Source organism: Pteropus vampyrus, unplaced genomic scaffold (assembly GCF_000151845.1).
Source record: "Pteropus vampyrus isolate Shadow unplaced genomic scaffold, Pvam_2.0 Scaffold388, whole genome shotgun sequence".
Taxonomy (NCBI): Eukaryota; Metazoa; Chordata; class Mammalia; order Chiroptera; family Pteropodidae; genus Pteropus; species Pteropus vampyrus.
The window spans coordinates 449,237-476,129 of record NW_011889169.1 but is presented as its reverse complement, the minus strand read 5'-3'; the positions used below and the strand labels follow the sequence as shown (position 1 = coordinate 476,129).

General features: G+C 48.1%; 2 protein-coding genes across 3 annotated transcripts; both read left to right on the top strand.

Annotated features, from left to right (window-relative positions):
- Window positions 1–5: 5 nt before the first annotated feature.
- Window positions 6–3,113, top strand: SOX12 (SRY-box 12; the record flags this gene model as incomplete). The annotated part of the gene is made up of 1 exon (XM_011380166.2): window positions 6–3,113. A coding segment is annotated over one exon (564 nt), but the record flags the coding sequence as incomplete, so codon positions are not given.
- A 14,040-nt stretch (window positions 3,114–17,153) lies between these two features.
- NRSN2 (neurensin 2) lies at window positions 17,154–21,648 on the top strand. 2 transcript variants are annotated; one of them, XM_023523280.1, is made up of 3 exons: window positions 17,154–17,754; window positions 18,217–18,411; window positions 20,075–21,648. In XM_023523280.1, exons 1-3 carry the CDS (start codon window positions 17,680–17,682, stop codon window positions 20,498–20,500), a joined length of 696 nt encoding a protein of 231 aa, XP_023379048.1. In that variant the 5' UTR covers window positions 17,154–17,679; the 3' UTR covers window positions 20,501–21,648. The 2 variants fall into 2 exon arrangements, with proteins under 2 accessions (XP_023379048.1, XP_011378419.1); XM_011380117.2 differs by lacking the exon at window positions 17,154–17,754 and adding an exon at window positions 17,929–18,089.
- Window positions 21,649–26,893: the final 5,245 nt, after the last annotated feature.

Sequence of the window (26,893 nt, the reverse complement as noted above, 5' to 3'; positions counted from 1 at the left end):
GCCCCCCCGGCGGCAGCGGTGGCAGCCGGCTCAAGCCCGGGCCGCAGCTGCCTGGCCGCGGGAGCCGCCGAGCGGCGGGAGGGCCTTTGGGAGGTGGCGCGGCGGCGCCCGAAGACGACGACGAGGACGACGACGAGGAGCTGCTGGAAGTGCGCCTGGTCGAGACCCCCGGGCGGGAGCTGTGGAGGATGGTCCCCGCAGGAAGGGCGGCTCGGGGACCAGCGGAACGCGCCCAGGGGCCGTCGGGCGAGGGAGCGGCTGTCACCACCGCCTCCCCGACTCCGTCGGAGGACGAAGAGCCTGAGGAAGAGGAGGACGAGGCGGCGGCGGCGGAGGAAGGCGAAGAAGAGACGGTGGCGTCGGGGGAGGAGCCGCTGGGCTTTCTGTCCAGACTGCCCCCCGGCCCCGCCGGCCTGGACTGCAGCGCCCTGGACCGCGACCCGGACCTGCCGCCTCCCTCGGGCACGTCGCACTTCGAGTTCCCGGACTACTGCACCCCCGAGGTTACCGAGATGATCGCGGGGGACTGGCGCCCATCTAGCATCGCCGACCTGGTTTTCACCTACTGAGCCCACCGTCAGCGGGGCGCGCACGCCCCCAAACCAGCTGTTTACATACAGGAATCAGGTATTGGTGCCCCTCGGAGGCCGAGGCTGGCACCCCATCTTCCGCGCAGCCTCCCCCCTCCCAGACGTGCCCATCCCCCTCGAATCCAGTCACGACCCTCCCCCGCAGACACACCCCAAAGGCAGCCCAACCCCCACCCTTTCCCTGACATGCAAGCCCCTCCCCGTCTTGCCCTCTCCTGCACAGCCACCAGCAGCCAGCCCCCCTCCGATACACCTCCCATCTTCCCCTACAGACCTGTGCCCCTCCCCCACTATGCACATGCCCCTCCTCGTGGCCGGAGGACACGCCCCCCGCCCTTGCTCTCGAATCCCTCCGCCTTCGCCTACTCCGCCTCCCTTGTTTCAGGGGGCGCTGCAGCTGGCGGCCCCGCGCGCTCCTCCCATGCCCCCTCCCTTCCCAGGGCGGGGGAGGGGCGCGCTCCTTTTACCCTGGGAGCGCTGGGATCCGCCCCCTTCTCGCGCATGCTTAATGGTTCTTGGGAGGAGGGGGCTGGTCCCAGTGGAATCGCTCGCCTCTAGCCCTCTCCACCGAGAAACCGGGCCGGTATAGAGCGATCCTGAGAAATCTTTTGATCCGGGAGCCGCGGCTTCCTTTCTACCCAACGGGGTGTCACAGCCTTAATGGGAGGAGCACTCGAAAGGGGGAGAAAGGGACTAGCTGGCCCAGAAGGGTTGGTTTGGAACTTGGAACTCTCCCAAGTGGCATAGCCCCATTTCGTTCACGGGGTCGCTCAGACCCATGTACACCTCCCCACACCGACTGCTTGAATGCCTCTACAGCCTTTCTTGGTCCCCAGAAACCTACCTTTCATTCCCCCACCTGGGAATTGGGGGGAGGGGTAGTGTTTTTCTCTGGAAATCCACTACGAGAGAGAAAGACTGCCCAAGAAAACTCAGAACCAAGATACATACCAGTCTGTTTGGGGACAGGGTCCCCGCTGCTCCCCCCCCACCCCCCAGGAAGTGTCCTGTCACCTCAGGGCATATTCCCAGCCTGGGCTCTTCCCGAAGCCCACAGCCCCCTTCTATCACCCAAGTCCCTCTGTTCCCACAGTGACAGTATTCAGTGGGAGGAACTGAGGCATGTTGCTACTAAGTGGTTGAGACTGAGGCATGATAGCAGATGGAATGGCAAGAAGAGCCCCACTTTTAAACAGCTGGCTTGAGAGAGACCATCGACTGGACCAATGAGACTGAAGGACGGTCAGAGCAGTGGAGGTGTGCCCTGTGCATCTCGGTTTTTCCATGTGAAAAATGGGGTTAGCGCTGCTGCTGTAGGACGAAGTTGTGTCCAGTTTGGGGTGGCTTCCGGACCCTGCCCCCGATGTTACTCCTCTTCCTCCCCACTCAAGTCCTGCCCCTCCGGTCTCCCCAACCCTTGCCCTCTACCTGTATCTCACCGGCGTGTGTTCACCCTCCCAGGTGTACACACAAACTCATTCACACACACAAATCTCAGGAACAAACGGTCCCAGAGTCCTCCGGGACCCCTGCCCAGGGTCTCTGCAGGTCTCTGCCCCACGCGTTCCCCCGTCGCTGACAAAGCCACCAGCTGCCTCCTTTAAGCTTGGTGCTCCGGCTCTGGGCCTTTCTCGCGCGCTCTTTCTTTCTCTTTTTCTTTCTTTCTCTCTTTTTTAAGAAAAACAACAACAAAAAACAAAGACAATGAAAAAAACCAGAAAACGTCATGTGAGTGAAGAGATGTCACTGTCTGTGGTCTTGGAGAACTAGTCTTGTAGCTGAGGGGAGGGATCCCTCCCATCTGGGGCACTGGCACCCACAGCAGGACTTCCCGCCAGTCTGATGCCAGGACTGAATAAAGTGTATTTGCCCCGACCTCGCCCTGTGGCTCTACATGTCTGTGCCTTTCCTCAACCCTCCCCTGTTTGTTAGATTCAAGTCCGTTGATCTAGTACCATGCAGGAAGAGTTGGGGGTCTCAGGCCAAGGTACCCAGTCCCTTCAGGCCTCTGTCTTCTCCTATCTCAGGACTCTCCGGTCTTCATTAAGGATGACAAACTCATTCCTGCAGGGGCCAGGCAGGTAACATACATGAATGAGAGAGTCTGGGTGGACACTGGCTTCATGACCCACTTTCAAGAGGGGCAACTGCTTACCTCTTGCCATTTGTGACTGGAGGAACGCAGTCCACAGTGGCCAGGAGACTAGATTTTTCAAGAGAAGGTGGACATCTTGATGTTTCTTTGAACATCTCAATTTCAAAATGAAAGCTGACAAATATTTTTATACCCTGTGGACCAATTGTAAAGTGTGCAGGCACACCTGGTCCGAGGGGGCTATTTGACCCTGATCTTAATGAGGATTAAGAAGCAGGGTTGGGCCACATTGTCTGGGCTCAAAGCCCAGCTCCACTGCCAAGCACCTATGTGACTCAACAAGTTCACTACACCCTGACTCTTCTTTATGTGTAACGAGGAGATGATAATGGTACCTGCTTCACAGAATAAAATGAAGTTTGAGGTGAGAACTGTTTAACATTGTATCACTCCCTTGTCCAGAGGAGGAAATAGGGTCAAAGTGGTGAAGCAACTTGCAGGAGGGTTTGCAAGCAACCAAGGTCAGAGACAGGGCTCCAAATCTTGGTTCTGTTTCCTGGAGGAGTGTTAACTTCAGAGTGCTGCCACTCCCACCCTGTTTGAATCTGCAGATGGTATTTGGCTGTCAGCTCAGGAGCCTGGAGTAGTGGTGTTAGTCTCAGTGCCTGGCATATAATTGGCTTGAACTGTAGGTTTACTGAATGAGTAAACAAAAGCAACAAAACTCTTGTTACTCTTAACACCCCTCCCTCTAATTCTTCCTCTCCAGATGCAGTAAATTTAAAAAATTGGACAAAAACATGTTTCCCAATAAGAACCAGGGCTGAGCATCCAGACCTCATTCAGTGAGGATATTTGGGGACTGGAATATCCCTAGACATTGTAAAAAGGGACTACAGGTTTTGGGGGGCTGGGCACCTACAGAAATGTGGCCTATGGTAGGGGTGGAGATGGGGTGCAGGAATTACAGTGACTGCTTTTGCTTAGCCTCTGATTGGAAGCAAGAGGGCAAAAAAAAAAAATCCTCTAAGACTTGAGGTATGGAAGACATAGAGATGTGTCACCCACAACATCCTTCAAGGAAGGACTTCTCTGACTGGGAAGTATGGTCAGTGGAGAGCCTCCAGCTGTCAGCTCTTTTAGGGTCTCCTCCAGCTGCAGAGAGTCACTTCACCAAGGGCAGCCTGTATTTGGTGTGTGAGTGGGATCAGGTAAAACTGCCTGGCCATTTCAGTTCAGTGCGAGACAGACACTGGCAGATAATACTTGCACCGCCCCCATTACCCCATACTCACCCCAGAGCCCCTCCAGGTTGGTGGATGCTTTGCCAGCCCTGCAGCGCAGTTTGACTTCCTGTATGCAATCCTGTTGCCTCCCTCTTCTTTTCACAGGTATTTATCACTAATAAATATCTTGCACCCCAAACTCGGTCTCAGTCTCTGCTTCTGGAGAACCCAGTCAATGCAATGGAGGGTACTTAGAGCTGGACAGAGGTATTGGGTCACTGGGTGACCATGGCCAGGCACCTCTGATGCCCCCACCCTCAAGAGTAGGTGTCAGGAGGAGACTCTTGCCCACACCACAGCCACCTCTGGCCCCAACCTCAGGGCCAACTTGGGGCGGTACTCTTTCCAGTCAACATCACACAGAAATTCCAGCCTCTGCCCTCAGGTCACTCCAGAGCCCTATGCTGATGTTCTCATTCACAGCCCCTCCGCTGGTCAAAGCAGGAGAGGGGGAGGTTATTAGTCTGTGTTTGCCCTTCAGAATGCCCTGGGAGGGGGAGAGTAAAATGCCTGTCCCAAGAAGGTGTTGGAGCGCTGTGGGACCTTGGGCTAGGCTCGTACCCTTTGCAGGTTTTAGTTTCTCCATATGTAAAGTGGGGGAGGGGAAGTAGGAATGGAAAAGACACCATTTATTGTTATTTTGCTTCCATTTCAGAAATAAATGGATTCTGGCCTCTGGAAAGGTGGGAAGATTTGCTTATGAGGACTCTGGGGACACCTAGTGGCCGAAAGGGGTAGGAAGTCGTTGGGACTGGGGGTCTGTTTGTCCTACTCCAGTCTTATTCCATTGGTGCAGTCACTGACTCATCCATCAGGTCCCTTGTCTGGGCTATTTGAGCAAGCCACATTGGTTCCAAGACTTTAAGGACACATTGTATACAGTGAAATGCTGGTTATTGCTGCTTAACAAATTGCCAGAAACTTAGCTTTAAAGAATGTGTATTTATTATGTCACAGTCTGGGTCAGGAGTCCAGGTATGCCCTAGCTGGGTTCTCTGCTCAGGATCTCAACAAGGCTGCAGTCAAGGGGTTGACCAGGATGTGTTCCTTTCTGGAGCTCAGCATCCTTTCCCAAATTCACATAATGGTGAGCAGAATTCAGTTCCTTGTGGTTAAAGGACTGAGGTCCCTGTTTTCTTCCTGGCTGTCAGCTGGTGCCATTCATGATTTCTAAGAGCCACTCACAGTTTCTTCGCAGGCTCTTTCACAGCATGCAACAGCTTATTTTATCAAGGCTAGCAGGAGAATCTTGACCAGCTTCAAGTCACTTGATTCAGGGAAGGTTGTCTTTAACAGGACTTGCTTGAGTAGATCATACCCACCCAGAAAAATCTCCCTTTTGATTAACTAAAAATCAACTAACTTGGGACCTGAGTCACATTTGAAAAATCTTTTCACTTTTGACATATAATGTAACCTAATCACAAGAGTGACATACTCACTGGTCCTGCCTACAACTGAAGAAGGGTCTTATGTCAGGCACGCATATGAGGGGGGTGTGAATGTTGGGGGTCATCTTAGAATTCTGCTTATCTTAGCTGTGGATTCTCAGGTCTATATCTCCACCCCAACATTGCCAGGCTTCTGTGTCTAATTGCCTTCTCATCATCTCCACCAGGATATCTAATTGGCACATTGAACTTGGCATGTTTAAAAATGAATTCTTGTTTCCACAATACTCCCAAGCCTGCTCCCCAACCCCACATCTTCACATCACATATTAGTAAAAGGCCAAAGCCTCTCAGTCATCTTGACTCTCTTTTCCTCATAGCTTAATATTCTTTGGCTCTACCTTCCAAATGTGTCCTGTGTCCTATCACTTCTCACATCTTCCACGGCTACCCTCCTGATCCCAGCCCCCATCATCTCTTGCCTGGGATCCTATACCAGCCTCCTCATTAGACTCCTTGTTTTCTCCTTTGCCCTTATCAGCCTTATTGTCCACACAGCAGCTGAAGGGATCTGGTTAAATTATAAATCAGACCATATCCTGCCTCCGATCAAAAATTCCCCATCTCATTCAGACTAAAAGTCAAAGTCTTAAGCATGTCCGCCAAAGTCCTATTTGATCTGGCCTGTGGCCGATTTTGGGACTCAGCTACCACTTTTTCCTTCTCTCACCATATAACAGCCATTCATATTTCCCTGCTTCAAAATTGCCAAGCACACATCGGCCTCAGTCCCTTTGCACATGCTGTTCACTGCTGGAAATGCTCTTCTCCCAGATACTCACATGACTTACTTCCTCACTTCCTTAAGCTCTCAATTCCAATGGCACTATCTCAAAAAGGTCTTACCTAAACATTCATTTGAAATACCAACATCCCTGTGATGCTCTTCCCTTACTTTGCTTTATTCTTCTTAATAGCATTTATCACTATCTGGCATGTAATTTTTATTTGTGTCTTTCTGATTAGTATATAAGCTTCATGAGGAAGGAATGACATCTGCATTGGACTCCATGCCTTGGCTCAATCAATTGCTTATCCACTTACCCATTCAACAAATATGTACTGAAGGTTTGCTTTTATCAGGCTCTAGGCATACAGAGGTGAAAAAGACAGATGTGTTCCATCCTCACTAAGCCCATTGATCTGAGGAGGAGAAAGATACAAACATGAGGTTAGAAATGCACTGATAGAGATGGATAGAGGGACTAGGGGAACACTGGAGGCATTTAATATAATGTAACCTAATCACAAGAATAATAGAGCAGAGTATGGTTGGGTTACCTCCTGGAGGAGGTGATATTTAAGCTGCGAGATTTCAGTAGGTTTGTTGTGGTTTTAGAACATGGCTACAAGTCCTTTGACATTTCTTCCATAAATGTCCTCCCCTTGAATCTGGACGGGCCTTGTAACCAATAGGATACAGCAGAATGATGCCGTAGGTTTCCAAGGCTAGATACCCTGAACTACCATGTAAGAAGTCCAACAACTCTAAGACCATCATGTGGTGAAGAAGCCCAAGACGCATGGAAAGACCATGTGTAGGTGCTCCAGGAATGCAGGCACCTGCCCAAGGGCCAGACACGTTGGTGAAGTAGCCTCCAGGTGGTTCCAGCTCTCTGTCATTCAAGTCACTTCCAGCTGTTGCAGTGTCTTCTGAGTTGAGGCTCAGCCAACATGGAGCAGAGACAAGTCATCGCCTCTTGCCCTGTCTGAATTCCTGACCCACAGTGTCTATGAGCATAATGAAATGGCAGTTTGAGGGCAGCAATCAACTAGAACAGTAGGATGTGGCAGGTTCAGGTGAAGGAAAAAGCTTTCAGACACCAGTAAACAGCAAATGGGAAGACTCAGCAAGAGAGGCTGACATGGAAAGAAGTTGGCTATGGCTGGAGGGGATGGTAAAGAGAGGAGATAGATTAGCAAGAGCCTGAGGCCCTTTAAGACATTTAGACTTTCTCTGGAGTCTCTACACTGCAGCCAGAAGTGCCTTTTGAAAACAGAAATCTGACCACCACTGAAAACCTTTCGGTGGCTCCCCATCACCTTCAGGAAAAAGTCTAAAGTTCTTGTCCTGGCGTTCAAGGCCTTTTGCAGTTGACTACTATTTTATAGATTCTTCTTCAGCTACCAACTCTACCCTAAAACTCTGCCTCAGCCATGCCAGGCCAATCTCCATGACAGTGCCTCCTATGCCATTTGTCTTTTGTTAAGAAAGTGGAGGGACTTTGGGCTCTAATCACCTTGCCTTTTGAGGCCTCAGTTTCCCCATCTGTGCAGTTAGGTAGTTGAACTAGGAGTCTTTAAGAGCATACCCAGCTTGGCATTGTAGGAGTCTATGAAAAGGTGGGAGAAAGGTGCTTATAGCTAAACCTGTCTGACGAGCTTCTTCCAGGTTGCCTAGCAATGGATGCAAACCCTCTTCCCAGTGCTCAGAGGTTTCTTAGCAACCAGATTTCTTACCCTCCGTTGTTTTCAGGATTTCCTGTTAACTAAATGAATGTCTAGTTCTGCTTTTTCTCCTCCCCAAAAATTCTTAGACCAAGAATCTCCTTGGAGACCTGGATACCAACCCAGAATGGAAAGAGTCCTAAGGTTTGAGGTCAGTGGAGGATTCGCTGTGTGACTTAAAGAAGTTACTTGACCTCTTTGACTTTTATTGTAGATGGTGAATACCTGTCAGGTGCTCTTTAGGGCTTTACTTCTTCCCTTGTGTGTGTTTGATTCCACTGCTAAATTTATTCACTCTTTCAACAAATCTTTACTGATTGCCTACTCTGTTCCAGGCACTGTCTTGAGGATTGGAAATTTAGTGAGCAAAACAGACATAGTTCCTGCCTTCATGGAGCTTACACTCTAATGGATGGGAACACACAATAAATAAACATAAATATATAATAATGTCATGTGGCGAAGGGGATAAAATGTGTGAGGAGGGACCACTATTTCAGATGAGGTGTTTGTATCAGTCAGGATAGGCTAGAGAAGCAGAGGAGGAAGGGCAGAAAAACTGACTTCTCTCTCCCTCCAACCTCCTATCCTGCCTCTTCCCCTTGACCTTGAGCTCAACTGGAGGTCAGCTGAGAGGTGGCTGGGAAAAACAGCCTCCATGGGCCTGCTTTGCACAGCAGGGAAAGAGCAAGGAACGAACTGTAAAGCAACAAAGCCTGGAGCTGCCTCATGATCCTTGGGTGGTGGCCTACAGCTTTTTCAGTCCACTTCTTGTCTATACACTGTTAGGGACCCTAGGATTGTCTTTTTCTTCCTTTTTTAAAAAAAAAAATATTTTGATGCTTTTTAGAAAATTGTAAAGACATATGGCATAAAATGTACCATCTTAGCCATTTTTAGGTGTACAGCTTGGTGGCATTAAGTATATTCACATCGTAGTGTAACCACCACCACTATCCATCTCTAGAACTCTTTTCATCTTACAAAACTGAAACTCTGTCCCCACTGAATAATAACTCCTCCTCCCTGCCTCTCCCAAGCCCCTGGAAAACACCATTCTTCCTTCTGTCTCTATGATTTTGACTACTCTAGGTACCTCTTATAAGTGGAATTTATAATATTTATTTTTTTTGTGACTGGCTTATTTCAGTTAACATAATGTGTTCAAGGTTCATTCATGTTCTAGCATGTGTCAGAATTTCCTTCCTTTTTAAAGCTAAATAATATCTCATTGTATGTCTGTATCACATTTTCCTTATCCATTCATCCACTGATGAACACTTGGGTTGCTTCCACATTAGGACTGTGAATAATGCTGCAGTAAACATGTACAAATACCTCTTCGAGAGACCCTACTTTCAGTACTTTTAAGTATATACCCGGAGGTGGAATTGCTGGATCATATGGTAATTCTATTTTTAATTTTTCAAGGAATTGCCATACTGTTCCCCATAGCAGTTACACCAACATTGCACAGGGGGCCGATTTCTCCACATCCTCACCAACACTTGTTATTTTGTTTTTGTATTTTTGATAGTAGCCATGCTAATGAGTGTAGGTACTTAGGATCATTTGGAGATTCAAACAGTCATGGGCTTTCTAGCCCAGGCTTGTGATTTCTTTGACATAACAGTTCTCTTAAGAACTTAGGCTTCTTATCCATTTGACTTCAGCCAGTTCCGCTTACTAAAACCACACACCCACAATATGTTTCAATACATAGTGCTTAGGTTTGCTTTATTTCTTTGCTTACTTACCCCAAAGAGCTCTCTTAATTTAATGGCATCTATCAGGAATAATAGGTGGTAAAGCCACCCCCTAAATCGATCTTGGCCCTGAATCATTTTATCCATCTGAAAGTATTTTTCATCCATAATCTTTTAAAATCCAATCTCTTACTTTAATTGACTTTTGCCTGAGATACTTTAATCAATAGAGAAGTTTTTTAGATGGGTATGAAGGCCATGCCCTTAGCCTGATCTTTGTCCTGGAACATTTTAATGAATTAATAGACTTTACTGTTCTCAGCACCTGTAAAAAAGCTCATATCTTTCTTTTGGGGGGTCTAGAAGCATTAGACCTTTCCACTTCTGCAAGGACCTAAATTTTTGAACTCTATTTCCTTTTATTTCTGTTTACAAACCAGCCAGTTCTTTCCTGAGTTTATCTCTCTCTTGAGTATTTGGACAAATGCAGCCAAAGGAGCCCATATAGCTTCCCAAGTTACTTCAGTAAAAGTTTTACCAAATGTTTTCCTTTTGCATAACAAGAATTGCCAACTTTCCTACCCAGTGTCCCAACAACTAAAGCACTAAAACATATTTTGGTTTTGGTTACATAACTAGCCTAAAAAACCTACTTCTGGCAATAATTCCTTCATAAATTAAAATAGGCTGGATTATGACGTAGTAACAAATTAACTCTGAAATATCAGTGGATTGACATAATAAGAGTTTATTTCTTAATGAAACATATTCTGATATGGTGACTCCAGAGCAGCTGTCCTTCCCTCAGCGATTCAGCAATCTAGTCTACTTCCAGCTTCTGACACTACCATGTCAACATGTAGCCTCCACAATTATCATGGCAGGAGAAAAGATAATTGTAGGGTCATGCACCAGCTCCTAAATGCTCTAGCAGTTCTAAAACATGGCCCCAAATTATTTGACACTTCTCCTACTGAAAGCTGGGGAGTATGTCTCTTCCCCTTGAATCTGGCCTCTGTCACCAACAGAATAAAGTAGAAGTGACATTGTGCCAGTTTCTAGACTGGCCTTGAGAAACTTTCAGCTCTTATCAACTCTTTCCTGGATGCTCATTTGTGAGCAAAATAGCAATTGTTGTTTTAAGTCACTACATCTTGGGTTAGTTTGTTACACAGCAATAGAAGCCAGAACAAATGCTTCAGCCCAGAAGTGAAATGCTTCACTCTGCTCATAGCTCATTGGCAGAACAAAACACATGGCTTTTGCCTAACTTCAAGGGGACTGGGAAATACATATGTGAAACACGTGAGCAGTCTATGTCTCTACCACAATGTTTAAATAAAACTTCTTTGATAAGGTGACATGTGAACAGAGATCTGAATAAAGCCAGAAGCTAGCTATGCAGATGTCTGGAAAAAGAGCAATAAAGGCAGAGAAGTAAACAAGTCAAAGGCTCTGAAGCCTTGAGGTGGGAGTTTGCCCGGAGTGCTTGGTTCATTCAAGGAACAGCAAGGAGGCCAGTGTGGCTGCAGTACAGTGAGTGAAGAAATGGAAGAAGATGAAATCAACAAGGTAAGTAAGGTTGTGGGGGAGATGCGATTATAGGCCATTGTAAAGACTGGTTTGGGATATCTATTGTTGCATAACCATCTCACAACTTAGTAGTTTAAAATAGCACCATTTTATGTCTCAGGATTCTGTGGGTTTATAGAATTCAGTGGGATAGTTCTTTAGCTCACGTGACGTCATCTGGGGGGTCAAGTGGGCTGGAACATCCAAGATGACTCGCATGTCCAGTACAGTAGCTGGTGCTAGCCATGGGCTAAAAGTTTGGCTGGGGCTATCAACTGAAGCATCTACACGTGGCTTCTCCATGTGGCCTGGGCTTCTTCAGAATGGGGACTGGGGTCCAAGAGGGAGCATTCCACATGTGAGTGTTCCAAGGTGGGGAAGAGGAAGCAAGTCCTCTTGAAAGCTAGGTCCAGAACTGGCACAACATCATTGCTTTCAGCACATTCTATTGGTTAAAGCAGTTGCTGGCCCAGTTCAGAGTCAAGGGGAGGAGAAATAAACTTCCCTTGACTCTTGAAAGGCAGAGTGACTAAGAGTCTGTGTCCATCTATCTTTAATCCACCACAGTCTTTTTCTATTACCTGAGTAAGATGAGATGTCAATAGAGGTTTTTAAAATTTTTATTTTTAAATTAGCACTGACATTCAATGTTATTTGTAGCTAGACACACTTCAGAGGGTGATTCTGATTGCAATGTAGAGAAGAGACCACTAGGGGCAGGGCGAAAGCACTTTGAGTGAATATGGATGGCTGATGTGGGTCTGAGAGAGTAGTCCTGGTGGCCAGAGTAAGGCCCTAAACAGAAAGGTTTGTCCCAGTGACACTTGGCTGTCCAATATCATGGCCACTAGCTACACATAGCTATTTAAACTTAAATTTTAAGTAATTAAATAAAATTTGGAATTCAGTCTCTCAGCTGTACTAGCCACATGTCAATGCTTCATAGCTAGATGTGGCCACTGGTTCCTGTGTAGGCAGCATAGGTGTAGAATAGTCATCTTTGTAGAAACTTCTGTTGGGCAGTGCTGGCTTAGACCTTTTCATCTCCTACAAGTTTCCACATCTAAAATCTTTAACTACAGGGTCTCGCACTCTGACCTCAGACTCCCTTCCTTCCCATCCAGCTATTTTTAGACTGCATTGAGCTCCTCAGTCTGGAATTCCTGTATCTTCTCTGGATCCATCTGCTCTCCTCCTGGGCTGCCTCGGCACCCTTCCTCACTGAGTCGGGATCTTCCTGAGGTTCATCATCGGATCTGCTCTCCCCTGTTCTTCGCATCCCCCATTATCCCCTCCTTCTACCCCACCTGTCCAGGAGAACCCAAACCCAGGAGCCGGGGTGTCAGAAGCCACCTGATGTATTCTCATTGCTCCTGACACTGCCAGAGAAAATCACAGCCATGCAGACCATCGTCTCCACAGATCATGACCTCAGAGCCACCAGAGCAAACTCAGATTCTGTCACATCATACTGAATGACCTTGGACAAGTGACTAACCCTTCTAAGACCCAGAGTTTACCATCTGTAAAATAGGAGTTATCATAGCTCCTATCTCATAAAGTTATTGAGAAAATTAATTATCCTGGCATGTAGTAAATGCTCAATAAATGGTATTTATTACCACTATCATTATTATGATTGATTATTCCAAACTTCACCACCCGTTCTTTAAAAATTGTGATTAAAATATGTGTAACATAAAACTAATCATTAGTGACTTTTAGTATATTCACACTGTTGGCCAACCATCACCACTATCTAGTTCCAGAATATTTGTATCACCCTAAAAGAAACCCATTAAAGCAGTCACTCCCTTTGCCCAGTCCCTAGGAAATGCTAATCTGTTTTCTGTCTCTATGGATTTTCTGACTCTGGATATTTCATATATATATATATATGTATATTTCATATATACATGTATATATGTATGTGTATAGAATTATACAATAGGTGGCCTTTTGTGTCTGTTTCACCACCTTTTTAAAGCGTCCTGTTAAACTAAAACCTTCCTCTTTCTTTATAGATAATGCCTTTTGTTTTTCTCAAGAACATTCAATTTATCAGGTGTCATGTCACTCAACTTTCTACCTTGCTCATCTATAAACGAATAACAATAGAAGTAACAACAATATTTTATTGAAGTCTTACTCTATTCCAGATGCTTTGCTTCGTGTCTTTTGTGCACATCTCATTTCACTCTTATGACTCCCCGAGAGGCAACTATTAATACTATCTCTATTTTACAGTCAGGGAAACTGAGGTTTGGAGCAGTTATATCATGTAAACAGTGAGTGGCAGAACCAAGAATCAAACCTGGATTTGTTTGAGAGTTCAACTCACAACCAGCACTATATCTCTTCTCAATGGCCACCCTCCTTTCCCTCCCCAGGATGGGCTGTTTTTTTCTTGTGCTGGGTCGAGGAACTATCACTTCCCATTGCCTCCAGAACCTCATCCATCCCCTCTCCGATATCATCGGAGACCAAGCTGATTCTAATGGCAGCAGACTGGAATCATCTGGTTACTTCTTCATTCATTTATGTGATGACTTAACTGGGATGACTCAAAGACCAAGTTCTGCTGGGACTGTGGTGCCTTCACCTGCGCTCTCTATGTGGTATTGGCTTCTTCACAGCATGATAGCCTCACGGTAGACAGACTTCTTGCATGGCATCTCAGGTCTCCAAGAGCTAGAACTCCCAGGGAAGTGTATATCCTTTTATGTCCTAGCCTTGGACATCAGGACATCACTTCACCATATTCTATTGGTTGAAGCTGTCATAAGGAAACACGGAGAGGGTACAGAAGTCCCATCTCTCAAGAGAAAAAGTGCTAAAGCATTTGCAACCATGTTTAAAACTGCCATAGGTTGCTTCCAATTTTTTGCTATTCTGGTAGCTCATTTTATCCCCTAACATCTCTTGAATCTATCCCTTTATCCACAAGCCCACTAGGCAAGACATCATCATGATCTGGAGCCTCCTCGCTGGTCCTTCTGCTGCCACTCTTGAGATCTCTATCCTGTTCTCTTTAGCAGTCAGCAGCCAAAGAGATCTTTTCAGAGTGCAAATCAGATCACATCCCTCCTCTCTTAACAATCCTTCCATAGCTTCCCACTTCTCTTGGGTTGAAGTCCAAACTCCTTACTTTGGCCTATGAGGCCCTGAGGGGTCTCACATATGCCTGCCTCTCCAGCTGATCTCCTGTCATCATCATTTGAGGCCTATAGTTTTGAGCTCCAGGACTTCCTCCCATCCCTTTTACACACACACAGTTAAATGAGTAAGTAGTAAATATAAAGCACTCAGACAAGCCTTTGCACATCATGAGCATCATATATTTGCTATTAGTATTAGTCTCTATTCAAGAAATATTTATTGAGCTGCCTACTCAGTACCAATCACTATGTGAGGCTCAAGGATACAATAGTGAATGAAAAGATTGTGGCCCCATCTCACAGAGTTCATTCATCTCTGTGTCCCAGCCCCTAGCACAAAGAAAGACAGTATGGATGCTCAAGACATAAAGGTATGTTTGTGCAATGGTGCTTGATGAAGCTCAGAGAGGTGTGGTGACTTTCTCAAGACTACACAGCAAATGTGGGACAAAACCAAGGATGTGGGCACATGACAAGGAATGAAACAGGGGCAAGCTGCCTGGCAAAGGATGGCTCTCCCTGGGACATGGGCTATAGACACAGGCTGCCCAGGGCAGAACTAGGGCTAGGCTGGGAGAGAGAACAAAAGAGGCTATCTCATTGGCTTCTTCCAAGGGGAGAGGAAGCTTCTCTCTCAACACCTCCTCCCCAACCCCAACTCCCTTCTCAAGATAAAGGGGGCGGGGGACGCTGATCCTTAGCAAGAGGAAAAGAGAATGGAGAGAGGATGGGGACTCAGTGAGAGGGTGGTCTTCAGTAAGAAGTAAGAGGCTCTGATATCAACAAGGAGGGACTTCTGGTAGGGACCCAGTGAGAAAGGCAAGTCTCAGTGATGGGTGGGGCCTCAGAGAGAGAGATGAGAGTCTGTGAAGAGGTGCAGGCTCTACAGGGAGATGAACGTTTGCGTAGCGGTATGGGGGCTCCATTAGGGGGATAGAGACCCAGAGAGAGAACTGAGGATACAGCGAGGAAACGAATGCTCAGTGAGGGCAAGGATCTTCAGTGAGAGGGGTGGGAGATTGAGGGAGTGATGGGAGAACCCGGATAAGGAGTTTGAGGGACTGCATGAGGGAGTAAGGTCGAGAGAGGTGGTGGGGTTTCCGCGAGAGATCTGGAGTCTCAGAAAGAGAAGGGAACTCTGGCTGGGGACAGGAGCTAGTGATTCTGCAGGAGTCTGCAATCTGCAGCTCAATAAATATTTCTTGAATAGAGACTAATACTAATCCCCCTTTGGGGCTGGGGACCCGCATCCCACCGGGTATCACCCCCCTCCCGCCCCCAACTGCGGCGCACGCGCGACCGAACCCGCTTTTGCTCTGCTCGCGCTTCGGCTCCCGCTCGGCAAAGACAGCAGGCAGAGAGGTGAGCTAAGCCGGGCTCCAGCGTAGCCCGACCCCCACCCTACCCTCTCCGGGGTTCCGGAGAGCACCCACACCTGCCTGCATCCCCAGCCCCGGCCGTGTCCCGCCTCGGGCAGGGCGGCGGTCCCCGAGCCCTGATGTGCCTCTGGTTTTGGGAGTTGGGATCCTAGGGAAGTAGCAAGGGACAGAGATCGCATCCGCAAGACACCTCAGGGGTGATAGGCTGGACTGAGGCTTCAAAGGACAAAAACCCCACCCATCTCTCTATTAAAAACCCATCCCCCCCTGCCTCAGTTTCCCTCTAGGGGAAAGGATGCCGTTAATCTCGATGAGGAAACGGGTGGTCGGGTCAGAAACAGTGGTGCGGTCGGGGGCGGAGGAATTGGACCGATTTCCCTGGCGTCGTCCCCCAAGAGGGCGCCCATCTTCCTGGGCAGCCGCGAACGCTGGAGTGGGCGGGTCTGGGGAAGGGGGTTGGGAAGGAGAACTGAGTGAGGCCGCGCAGAGGCGAGAGAGTCCATCCATCTTCGGACCCTCGAGCCTGTTACCTTCCCGTGCGCCTCCCCTGAGCGCCTCCTCCGACGCAGATTCCCCCGCCCTGGGACCCTGGAGCCCCCTCCTCTTCCCGCTCCCTACCCACCCGGCTCCTCCTCCTTCCCGCCTAGGGACACCGCCCCAGCGGTTCCTGTGTCAACCCTCTTCCCGGATACCCGCGCCGGGTCCTCAGTCTCCTCTCCCTCCCTCCTGCAGACCGCCACACGCCTGACCGTCTCCCCTTAACACTTAACTAGGAAGGGGAGGGGCCAGGCCTAGGGGTGGGCAGCGTCAAGGTCACCTTCCTTCTCCAGTGCCTGCGGGTTTGAGAGATTATGTATATTGGGGGAGGAGGACAGTGAGTTGCAGGGGAGGAGCTAACCCAGGCCAACCATCCCTAAACCTCCTCCCCGCCTCCTCCCTAAGAGTCTTTAATTAAAGGTTGTTGCTGACTCGGACTGCCTCGCGAACCTCGTTCATTTTTCACACCCGGGCTCCTGAGCTCCCCGGCCGGGGTGGTTCCCATTCTGTCCACGCCCCTCCGAGCCCCGCCCAGCTTGCCCTCTCCACATTTCTTACCCTCTTCTTTCTTGGCCTTTGCTTTCGGTCTCTGCCTTTTCTCATTCTTTCAATACTTTTCTTTTTTTTCTCCCCCTCCCCCCACCAGCCCCTGAGTTGTGGGTGAGGGCTGGGGAGAACCGCGATTTATAGACAGGCTTTTAACTACAGCATTCCTGTGGCTTGTGTGAATCCGTGGGGGACTCCAAGAATCACCCCTAACACAGTGTGGCTGTGTGTGTGTGTCTGCGTATATCTATATGTGTGTATCTCTGTGTTTATGTGTGTTTCTCTGTGTTGCGTGTGTCTATCTGCATGTGTCTCTGTGGCATATGTATGTCTGGGTATGTTTGTGGTGTTTTTGTGTCTGTGTTGGTGTGTGTCTCAGTGGTGTGTGTGTATCTATGTATGTGATGGTGAGTTTAAGGGCCACATCAGATTGGAAATGAGAGGGGGCTGGAAATTTGACCCTTCAGTGTAAGCGCATTGCTTTATTTTGTTGGAAGCTGCACAGAGGGATGGAGGGCCATTATGGGGGTGGGGAGGGCAGGAACCAGTCCTACCCCAGCACTGCCTGGTCCCCTGACTTTGATTCTAGTCCTACCTGTATGTGGATACGCAAGTACCTTCCATTCCTGGGACCTCAGTGTCTCCATCTGAGAGGAGAGAGGTTCTTAGATAGGTTTCCCTGGAAATCGAATAGCCTTTGAGCATAAGACCCCCTAATCCCCAGGGCTTCTGGCTTTCACCTCCTATGAAATCAAAATTCCTTGGGACTCAGAAGTTGTGGCCTTCTGAGGGTCAGCCTTGGAGAGGGATCTTTTAGGGCCTTGCAGTTTGGGGAGCTCTGCCTGATTGGACACATGTCAGCCAAGTTATTCCCAAGAGTACCCTGAAAGTGGGGGGGATCTTGAGAGAAGATGAGGATGAGGACCTCTCACTCCAGACGTGGGGCTCGAAAAGTTCAATATGAAAATAATAATGAAGAAATTGCGGTAATAATAATCACAACAGCTACTATTTCTTGGCACCAGACACAATAACTGTACAAAGCAGGTATAATCATCAGCCCTGTTTTACAGATGAGGAAACTGAGGCTTAGTGAGATGAAAGTACTTATCAAAGTTCACACAGCTAGGAAGTTGTGGATCTGGGATTCCAGTCCAGACAGTGAGGCTCACATTCCCAGCCACTGGGTGGCCTCTACAATAAATGCACACATTTATTAACACCTACAATTGCCAGGCACTGGGCTAAGCACTTCAGAGCATTGACTCATTCACAGTGTACTAGGGAGCGCCAGATCAGGATTCCAGAAGGCCAGACTGCTGTGAGTAAGGGGTAGCTTAAACGGGAGGAAAAGTGGATGGGGAACAAAGATTCCGGAGCCTGGGAGGGTCACCATGGACAGCTCTCACTGACCACCTCCTTCCCTCTGCGCCTTGCTTACCCCACAGGGATCCACAATGCCTAGCTGTGACCATTCTTGTGGCTGTAGCCGTGGCCCCAACGTGGAAGATGGCAAGTGGTATGGAGTCCGCTCCTATCTGCACCTCTTCTACGAGGACTGTGCAGGTACTGCCCTCAGCGATGACCCTGAGGGGCCTTCCATCTTGTGCCCTCGCCGGCCCTGGCCCTCACTGTGCTGGAAGGTAAGGCCGGAGGAGAAGCAACTCGGATGATTTCCTCTGGCTTCAGGGAGGAGATGGGATCAGTGGATAGAAAGAAAAGGGTTGGTGTAGCAGTTAGGATGTTTGAGCAACAGAAAATCCAACTCAGATGGGTTTAGACGATAAAGCGAAAATATTGCTCATTTTATAGAAGAGACCAGAGGTGTGTGCCTTTGGGCAAAGTTCAATCCAGCAGTTCAGACCATCGCACCGAGGACTCAAGTTTTTCTTGGTCTTCAGGCTCCCCTTGCAGCCCCTGTTAGCTTCAGGTTCTTCCCACATGTTCCCCCAAATGGCTGCTACTATGCTGACCCTCGGTCTCTCACTCCACACCATCTAAGGGAAATCAGAATTTCCTGTAGCATTTCCTTCAGAAAAGAATGCTTTTTATTTCTAGAAGTCCTGCAAAGTATTGCATTAGCTCTGATTGGGTCACTTGCCCAGTCCTGTACTAATTTACTGTGGCCAAGGGGATGGTATATGCTGATTGGCAGGAAGGGGGTTCATCCCACTTAAATCTTACTGTGCTTCTCAATGATATATTGGGGTACTGTTGCCAAGGCAGTGGAAGAAGTGAGACAAACAAACAATTGAAGTTTATACTAGCCAGGGAAAGTGGTCAGTTAGGGCACACCGTGTGGATAAAGGTATTGAGGTGGCAATGAGTCCCTAAATGGACCTAGATCTTTGATAAACACTAGGAAGGCTGAGGCAGAGATTCCCTCCCCTCTGCTTTCGAAGGGCTTGACTCTAATGGAGAGGTGAGGTGCCAACCTGTGCATAGTTAATGCACAACATCAAGCCAGGTGTGCAGAGGATACCAGGAGGAGAAATGCTATCAGTGCCTGGGGTGATCAGGGAAGACTTCCAGGAGGAAGTCAGTGTGTATTTTAAACTTTTAAGCATCTTCTTATTCTTAGGCAGTGTGCTAGGCTCTTGGGGACCCAGAATTGAAGAAGACATGGTCCCTTCCTCACAGAACTTCTAGCTGTGGTTCATTTAGCCATTATGCAAAATTTCACTCAGCTACTACTCTGTACTAGAACTGTGCTAGGCACAGAAGACACCTAGTGAGCTGAAACAGTCTCTGCTCTCATGGCTCTTCCTGCTCTCAGTCCAGTGGGATAGGCAGACATCAGTTACATAGTAACCAAAGTACATGTCGCAGTGTGCACCAAGTTGAGTACACTGAAGAATGAATAGACACAGTATTTTCACGAGCACAGAGCAGGGGATTTGATCCAGTTCAAGGGAGTCCTGGAAGGCTTCTCTGAGGAGGTGAGGTTTGAGATGAGATCTGAGGGATGTGTAGGAGTTAACTCAACAGAGAGATAGCTGTAGAGGGTAGATGGCACAAGGGGATAAGATGGGACCCAAATAATGATGGAGGGGGACTCGAGGTTGACAGGAGAAACCTACTGTTAGGTGGGGGCTGGGAAGAAAATTAATCAAGAGGCCTCAAGATTCTAAGCAGCAAACAGTGTGTGCTGCTTGTCAGATCCTAGCAGGTGTGTTCTGTGATTCATATCTCTTAAAGTTGGATTAAGGGGTTACCTTTGAGTCCAGTTTGGATCTAAGGTGATCCTTTGGCTTGGGGCCCCCAGCTGACTCTTGACTGCTTACCAATCTGTCTGCCTCTTTCCAGATCAGCCTGTCCTCAGGGACCCTGCTTCTGCTGCTGGGTGTGGCAGCCCTGACCACTGGCTATGCAGTGCCCCCCAAGCTGGAGGGCATTGGAGAGGGCGAGTTCCTGGTGTTGGATCAGCGGGCAGCCGACTACAACCAGGCCCTAGGCACCTGCCGCCTGGCAGGCACGGCGCTCTGTGTGGCAGCTGGGGTCCTGCTGGCCATCTGCCTGTTCTGGGCCATGACCAGCTGGCTGAGCCATGACACCAAGGCAAAACGCTTGGACACTGAAGCTGATGGTCATCTGGAGGTCTTTGGGGACGAGTCAGAGCAGCAACTGTCCCCCATCTTCCGTGATGCCAGTGGCCAGTCTTGGTTCTCACCACCTGCCAGCCCCTTTGGGCGATCTTCTGTGCAGACCATCCAACCCAAGCGGGACTCTTGAGCTGCCCTCATGGCCAGAGGAGTCACCAGACAGGATTTCCTCCTCCCCACCACACCACGCTCTCTCATTGTCTCCATAACTTCTCCCTTTCAGCAGAGACCCTTCTGTCTAAACCCCGAGATGGCTCAACTCCAGGTCAGACAGTCTGGAGCTTACATCCCCATGCTCATTCTCAGGGGGTAGGGCCCCAGCTCATCCAAGATGCCAGTCTTCTCCAAGTTTGCCCAAAACTTCCTACCCACCCTGCCTCCCCCAGGCCCTTCAGGGGCAGAAAGCATCTCCCTCAACCTGCCCCCATTCTTTCCTCTGTGTGACTCTGGCCCAGCCCCTTATCTTTCAGACAACCAGTTCCTGTCTCTGTACTATAAGGGATTGGGACAAGATTCTCGAGTTCCATGACTTCCCTATTCTCTCTAGGATGTAAGTATTACTCCCTATAGGCAAAGATGGGGGCGGTGAGGTAGCGGGGTCATTCTCATCCCTCCTTCTGTCAGCTGCACCAGGATACCTCAGGATGGGTCAAAGATGCTCACTGGACTTCCTGTCCGGGATGGTATGAAAACATTTACCCCCTAGAGTTCATTTCCTACATATATTTTGGCATCAGAGCCCCTCCATCCACTCTATCCCAGACTATTACTAGCCCCAGTGTGCAGATGAGGTGGCTGAGGGAAACTGGCAGTCTGCAGGAACTCAGACCCACATTTTCAGACTTTTAGGCCAGCTCTTGTTCTACAGCTGGAGCAGGGCCACTGTATCTTCCTGGCTTCCAGGGGACCCCCAGGGGTTGGAGACAGGCTTGACCCAGAGAGAGTAGTTGAAAGCAATGGTTTCTGGTTACTCAGAAAATACTTTGGACATGCATTTAAGTGGTCTCTAAGAGCACTTAAGAACTGGGATGTCTTTTGTCTGTCAAAGTACCCCACCTTAGATACTGTCACTCACAGGTGACACAGCATCTCTTTTCTTTGCCAGTAGGGGGAGCTCCAAGGCAGCTGGAGAGAGACATTTAAGACCCTGCCCCTACCCTCCCTACTGTCTCACCACCAGCTTGAGGGGCATCCTGAGGGGGAGTCCTCAGTCTTCCCCCACCAGGCAGGCCCTACTACCCTTGTGCCCCAGGTCACCTCCTTAACCTGCACCGCTTCCATCCCAACTTCCCTTTCAATAAACAGCTGGGATGGATACTGACTTTGCTTCTTTTTTTCCTGACCACTGGGAGTGCAGGGGAAGGGAAGAGACTGCTGTGGGTACCTACTTTGTGCTGGGCACTTAATCCATCATTTCTCATTTGCTCCTCATGAGAAAGGATATTATTATCTTTATTTTACAGATGAGACACCAATGGTCAGAGGCGTGAAACCACTTGCCTAGGCTTCCTGGGGGTGAATTTAAATGCTAGCCTCATGGGAAGGAAATTTCTCAGCCATCTTGACAAACTGCTGCAGACCATTATAACATAAATGTGGTACATCCCTGAGAGAAACAGAAGAACAGAAGACAGGGGCAGTTTGGGGAAGGAGTTGGAGCCAAAGGTGGAATCTTCCAGGGTGATAAGAACAGCTAACCCTTACTGGCACTCACCAGGGCCCAGACCCTGTTCCCATTGCTTTACAGACCCCATGTCTTGCTGTCCACATCTTAGAGAATGGCAGCTCCAGCCTCCTGGTTGCTCTAGTCAAAACCTTGGATTATCCTCGACTCCTCTTTTCCTCACAGCTTGAATCCAATCCATCAGCAAGTTCTGTCGATTCAACCTTGGAAGTGCATGCTGTGCCCAAACACTTCTCGCCAACCTCACAGCTAGCTCCCTGGCCTGAGCCATCATCACTTCTCATCTGGATTGTTGCACCAACTTCTCCCTGGTCTTGCTTCCGGCTCCTCCAACCCCTAAAACTAATCTTTACAGAGCAGTCAGACAGATCCTGTTATAACACGTTACGTTGTGTCTCTCTTCTGCTCAGAACCGCTCCCAAGGCTCCCATGGCTCCCACTTCGCTCAGAGTAAAAGCCAAAATCTTCCAGACTTCTAGCCCCTGGAACTGTGAGAGAATATATTTTTATTGTTTTAAGCCACATAGTTTGTAGCCACATAATTTGCTTTGCACAGCAGCCTGAGGAAACAGGCTGTAAACTGGTGCCACTTACGAGAGAGGCAAAGTGGCAATATCAAAATGGAAAACATACAGACCCTTTGATCCCTCTCTCTTGCTCAGGTGTATCTGTAGGTTAAATTCTACATATTGGAACATGGCAGCATTGTTCATAACAGAAAACATTTGGAAACAATGTTAAGAGAATGAGAAAGCTCTTTATGTGCGGGCTAGACCAATCTCCAGGTTATATTGTTAGGTGAAAAGGTGCAAGGCGCAGAACACTATGAATACTTTAAAGCCATTTATGTTATAAGAAGATTTATGCACCTTGCTTATACGTGCATAAAATGTCTATTGCCTTTGGCTGTCTCGGGGAAGGGGACTAGGGACTGGGTGCCTGGGGAAGGGATGGGAGGGAGACTTGTACCACATGTTCTTTCATCTGTTTTGAATTTTGAACCATGTGAATGTGTTATATTTTAAAACATAATTAATTTTAAAGATAATATAATTGATTGAATACATTTAATAAATGGAGGAGAAGGGACAGCTCTTCCTTACGGAAGAACTTCAATGAATAAATACGGAAAGATTGAGAGAAATAGAAAAATTGTCCTTAGCACGCCACAGTAATAATTGCTGTTAAAGTCACCTGTGAACGCTAAAATGAGTGAGTGAAACTTTCAGGTGAAAGAGGGTATTTGCATAGTCTCAAATATTTATTAATTTGTGGTGGCTTTAACGCATGTCCACGAGTTATTGGATGCTCTGCCCTCCAGGAGGTGAGGCTTGGGTCCTGTCTCCTTGAGTGTAAGCTGGACTTAGCAACTTGTTCCCCACAAATCGAATGTAGAACAGGAACAAGAGAATTCACAGTGGACAACTCTGTCTACCTTAACCAATGATAAAGGTTAGTGTTGCCGGTAGTAACAAGCCTGCTTGATATCATGGATGCCTGAAATGATGTGATGAGAAATGCACTTCACCTGCATGGTGTTCTTCCCCCAGCCCCCAAATCCATAACTTCAGCCTAACCATGGGAAGACCCAATGAAAGACATGCTACAAAATATCTGACCACTGCTCTTCAAAAGTGTCAAGGTCATGAAAGACAAGAAAAGGCCAAGAAACTGTCACCAATTGGAGGAGAGTAAAGATACAAGGCTGAAGAGTTTATAGGAACTCTGTACTGTCTTTGCAACTCTCCTATAAATCTAAAATTATTTCCAAAAGAAAAAACGTTTAAAAAAATATATTTGTCTGGTCAAGATGGAATAACAGGAATCAGGTTTACTCTTCCATCTGAAAGAACCAAAGAACGGACCAGAGAATAAATGAATGAGAAGAGCCCTACAATCGCCCCAACTGACTTCCCTGCGCTTCCGGGCCGTGGCATAGAATTCAATACTCTTTCTCAATAAATGATGAAACAAGTAGACAGAACATCAGTAAAGGTAGGGAAGATTTGAACAACACTATCACCCAACTTGACTTAATTGACATTAATCGAGTGCTCTACCCAATGACAGCAGAATGCACAAGACCTCGGGCGGCCTTGGTTGCTCCTGGAGACCCAAGGGGGACATGGGAGCTCTAAACAGAGCCCATGGGCTCCCTCTGGTGTTCCTTCAAAGTGGTGGCAGCTCAGCAGTTTGACAGTTTGGCCCTGTCTTAGAGGGAAGCTATTTTCCCTCTAGCCTGCATTCTCTTTCCTCTCTGAGGCGGGGAGGCCTGAGAGAGGGAGAGAGGGTGACAGAGGGTAGTGTTCACCTTCTGTCCATCCCTTTTAATCCCAGAGCCTGAGCATCACCCACACTACCCAGAGGCTTCCCCTCCCTCCTGCTGAGTCTTACATACCTCCCTCATCCCTGCTGATCCAAGGGCCTAGGTTATTTCTCAAACCGAGACTCAGAGTAGCTCCTCTACCTCACCCTCATCTGGACCAAAGAAAGGTGATCTTGGGACACTACATGACCTCTGGGGGGTGCTGTGTCAGGGCGGGGAGCGGAGATGCCCTAGGGTGAGAAAGAGAAACAAAGGGGTGCTCATATAGATGGGACAGGTATTAGTGGGAGATGGAGAGCCAGCTGTGAGGAATCCAAGAGACAGACGTTCTGCAACATTCATGTCCCAAGATAATCGTTCCAAATCTTACGTCGAGAGCAGGCTGAGAGTGAGGCAGTCTGTCAGTGTGTGAGCCTGGGCAATTTCTTAACCTCTCTGAGTCTCATTTTCTTTGTCTCTAAAATAATGCCAACAAGGATATCCAACTCTTGAGATTGTTTGAAGGTCTAATGAGCCTAACACAGTGCTTGGCACACAGAAGTGCCCAATAAATGCTATCTATTGCTATGAAAGAGGAGACATCTAAGGTTCGGAATTAGCAAGCAGAGTGTCAGTTATAATTAAAAATGGCTTGGATATGGTCTTGCCCTCCAGGGACTCACAGTCTAGTGGAAAGGACAGCCCTGCAGACAGACAGTGCCGACCTCATAGAGTGAGTGCTGCCATGAAAGGACAAGATAATGTCATGTCACAGAGGACAGACACAGGGAGATTCTGAGAGTGACATATGCAGCGCTTGCCTGTGCTGGGCTCTGTCCTCGGTACTTCACATAAACTAACTCTGTTAGTCCTTCTATACCATAAGGCAGTTACCATTATCTTCCAGTTTATAGAAAAGAAAATTGAGTACAGAGTGTTTAAGCATCCTGCCCAAGGTTGCACAGATAAGATTTGAACCCAAACAGTCTAGGTCCAGAATGCCCTATACCTCTGGCATCCATAGGTGCAGAAGTGAGCTAAATCCCACAGATTCTACCAACTAATCAATATGATAATGTATGAGGTCATACTAATAACCCCTCACACAGACCCACACAGACACAGACAAGCATATGCATAGCTACCCAGATAAATGCCAATTCTTGCCCATGATGAGTGCTCAGAAAATCCTCTGGAAAACCACCCTAAAAATGGCATGCATTATTGAAAAAAGTAATTAACACAAACAACCTACAGACACATGCATCCATATATAAATTGATGGACTCATACACGAGTCCTTGAATAAGCATGTTACACGTGTGGTACATATTAACATACGTTTACGTACATGTCAACAGCCATGTAAATCATAATGCTGTATGTCTGTAGACATACTGACTCAGTGTGTATTTTACTTAGTCTGCTTTTGATTTTTTTAGAAGCTACATATATTGAGCATCTACTGCGTATAAGTAAAGATGGGCTCAGAGAAGTGAAGCGGCTTGCCAAGGTCACACAGCTAGTAAATAGCTGGGCTTCAAATCCTCGTCCTGTGATGATAGAAAGTGGAGTCTGTTTCCACTGCTGTGCAATTGTGGTCATGAGATGTTAGCATTCCCTGTGACCTTGAACACATCACGTGCTGTTCTGGACCACATCCTCACACGTCAGTTCACAGGTGTGCTCTGTGGGTGTGTGGTGATAAGACTAGTGACTCTGGCCTGGTTCCAAGTCAGCCTGGGTTAGTGTCACTGAGGCCTGTGAGCTTCCTGTCCCAGCCTTGCCAAGCCCCAGAGCACATGACTCAAAGCCAAGCCCAGGCCATCAGGAGCCTGGTGATGGAAGAACTCATAAGATTTCATAAGCATCTGGCCCAGAACATGTGATCAGGGCAGAGAGAAGAAGAGAGGAAAACAGGATGTCTACTGGGGTGTGCATCCAGGCAGGGTTTACAGACCAGGTTTGGCAGGGAAAGAGCTGCCAAAACTTGGCATCTTATGGGCACTCAGGAGATGCATTCTGTGTGATGGGGGGTGGGGCGCGGTAGGGAGCAGGATTGATTACACCATTGCCCCATCCTGATCCTGGAGGCTGTGAGTGAGTGAGTGAGTGAGTGAGTGAGTGAGTGAGTAAGTGCGTGCGTGAAGAAAGGAAAGGGTAATAATGATTGAAAGAGGAAGGGTGTGAATTTGTCTTCTCCACAAATCTTGAGTGTCTGCTCTGGGCTGGCTCTGGGCACTGTGGAAGCTTGGTGAACAGAACATAACCCTGCCTTCACAAGGCTGAGAGCTCAAGTGACACCAGTCAGGCTGGGTGCAAAGTGACTCAAAGTGAGCAGTCGCCAGTGTGCTTGGGGGAGCAAGAGTGTGCAAGAGAAGTGAATGTGTGTTCACGCTCACCTGAACAGCCTAGTGCCTGCCAATGGGTGTGTCCCTGGGAGCTCAAGCTCAGGCTCCTTCTTTCCTGTCACAGGCCTCCACTTGCCCCAGTCCTGCCCGATATCAGGCTGCTCCATCCAGTCACAGGACAAT

Excerpts from the sequence above, each read along its gene's own strand:
- NRSN2 (XM_023523280.1), top strand. The coding sequence starts at position 17,680 with ATGAGGATGAGGACCTCTCACTCCAGACGTGGGGCTCGAAAAGTTCAA. Across the intron at positions 17,755-18,216 it reads ATAATAATGAAGAAATTGCG|GGATCCACAATGCCTAGCTG; the intron begins GTAATAATAATC and ends CTTACCCCACAG. Across the intron at positions 18,412-20,074 it reads GGCCCTCACTGTGCTGGAAG|ATCAGCCTGTCCTCAGGGAC; the intron begins GTAAGGCCGGAG and ends GCCTCTTTCCAG.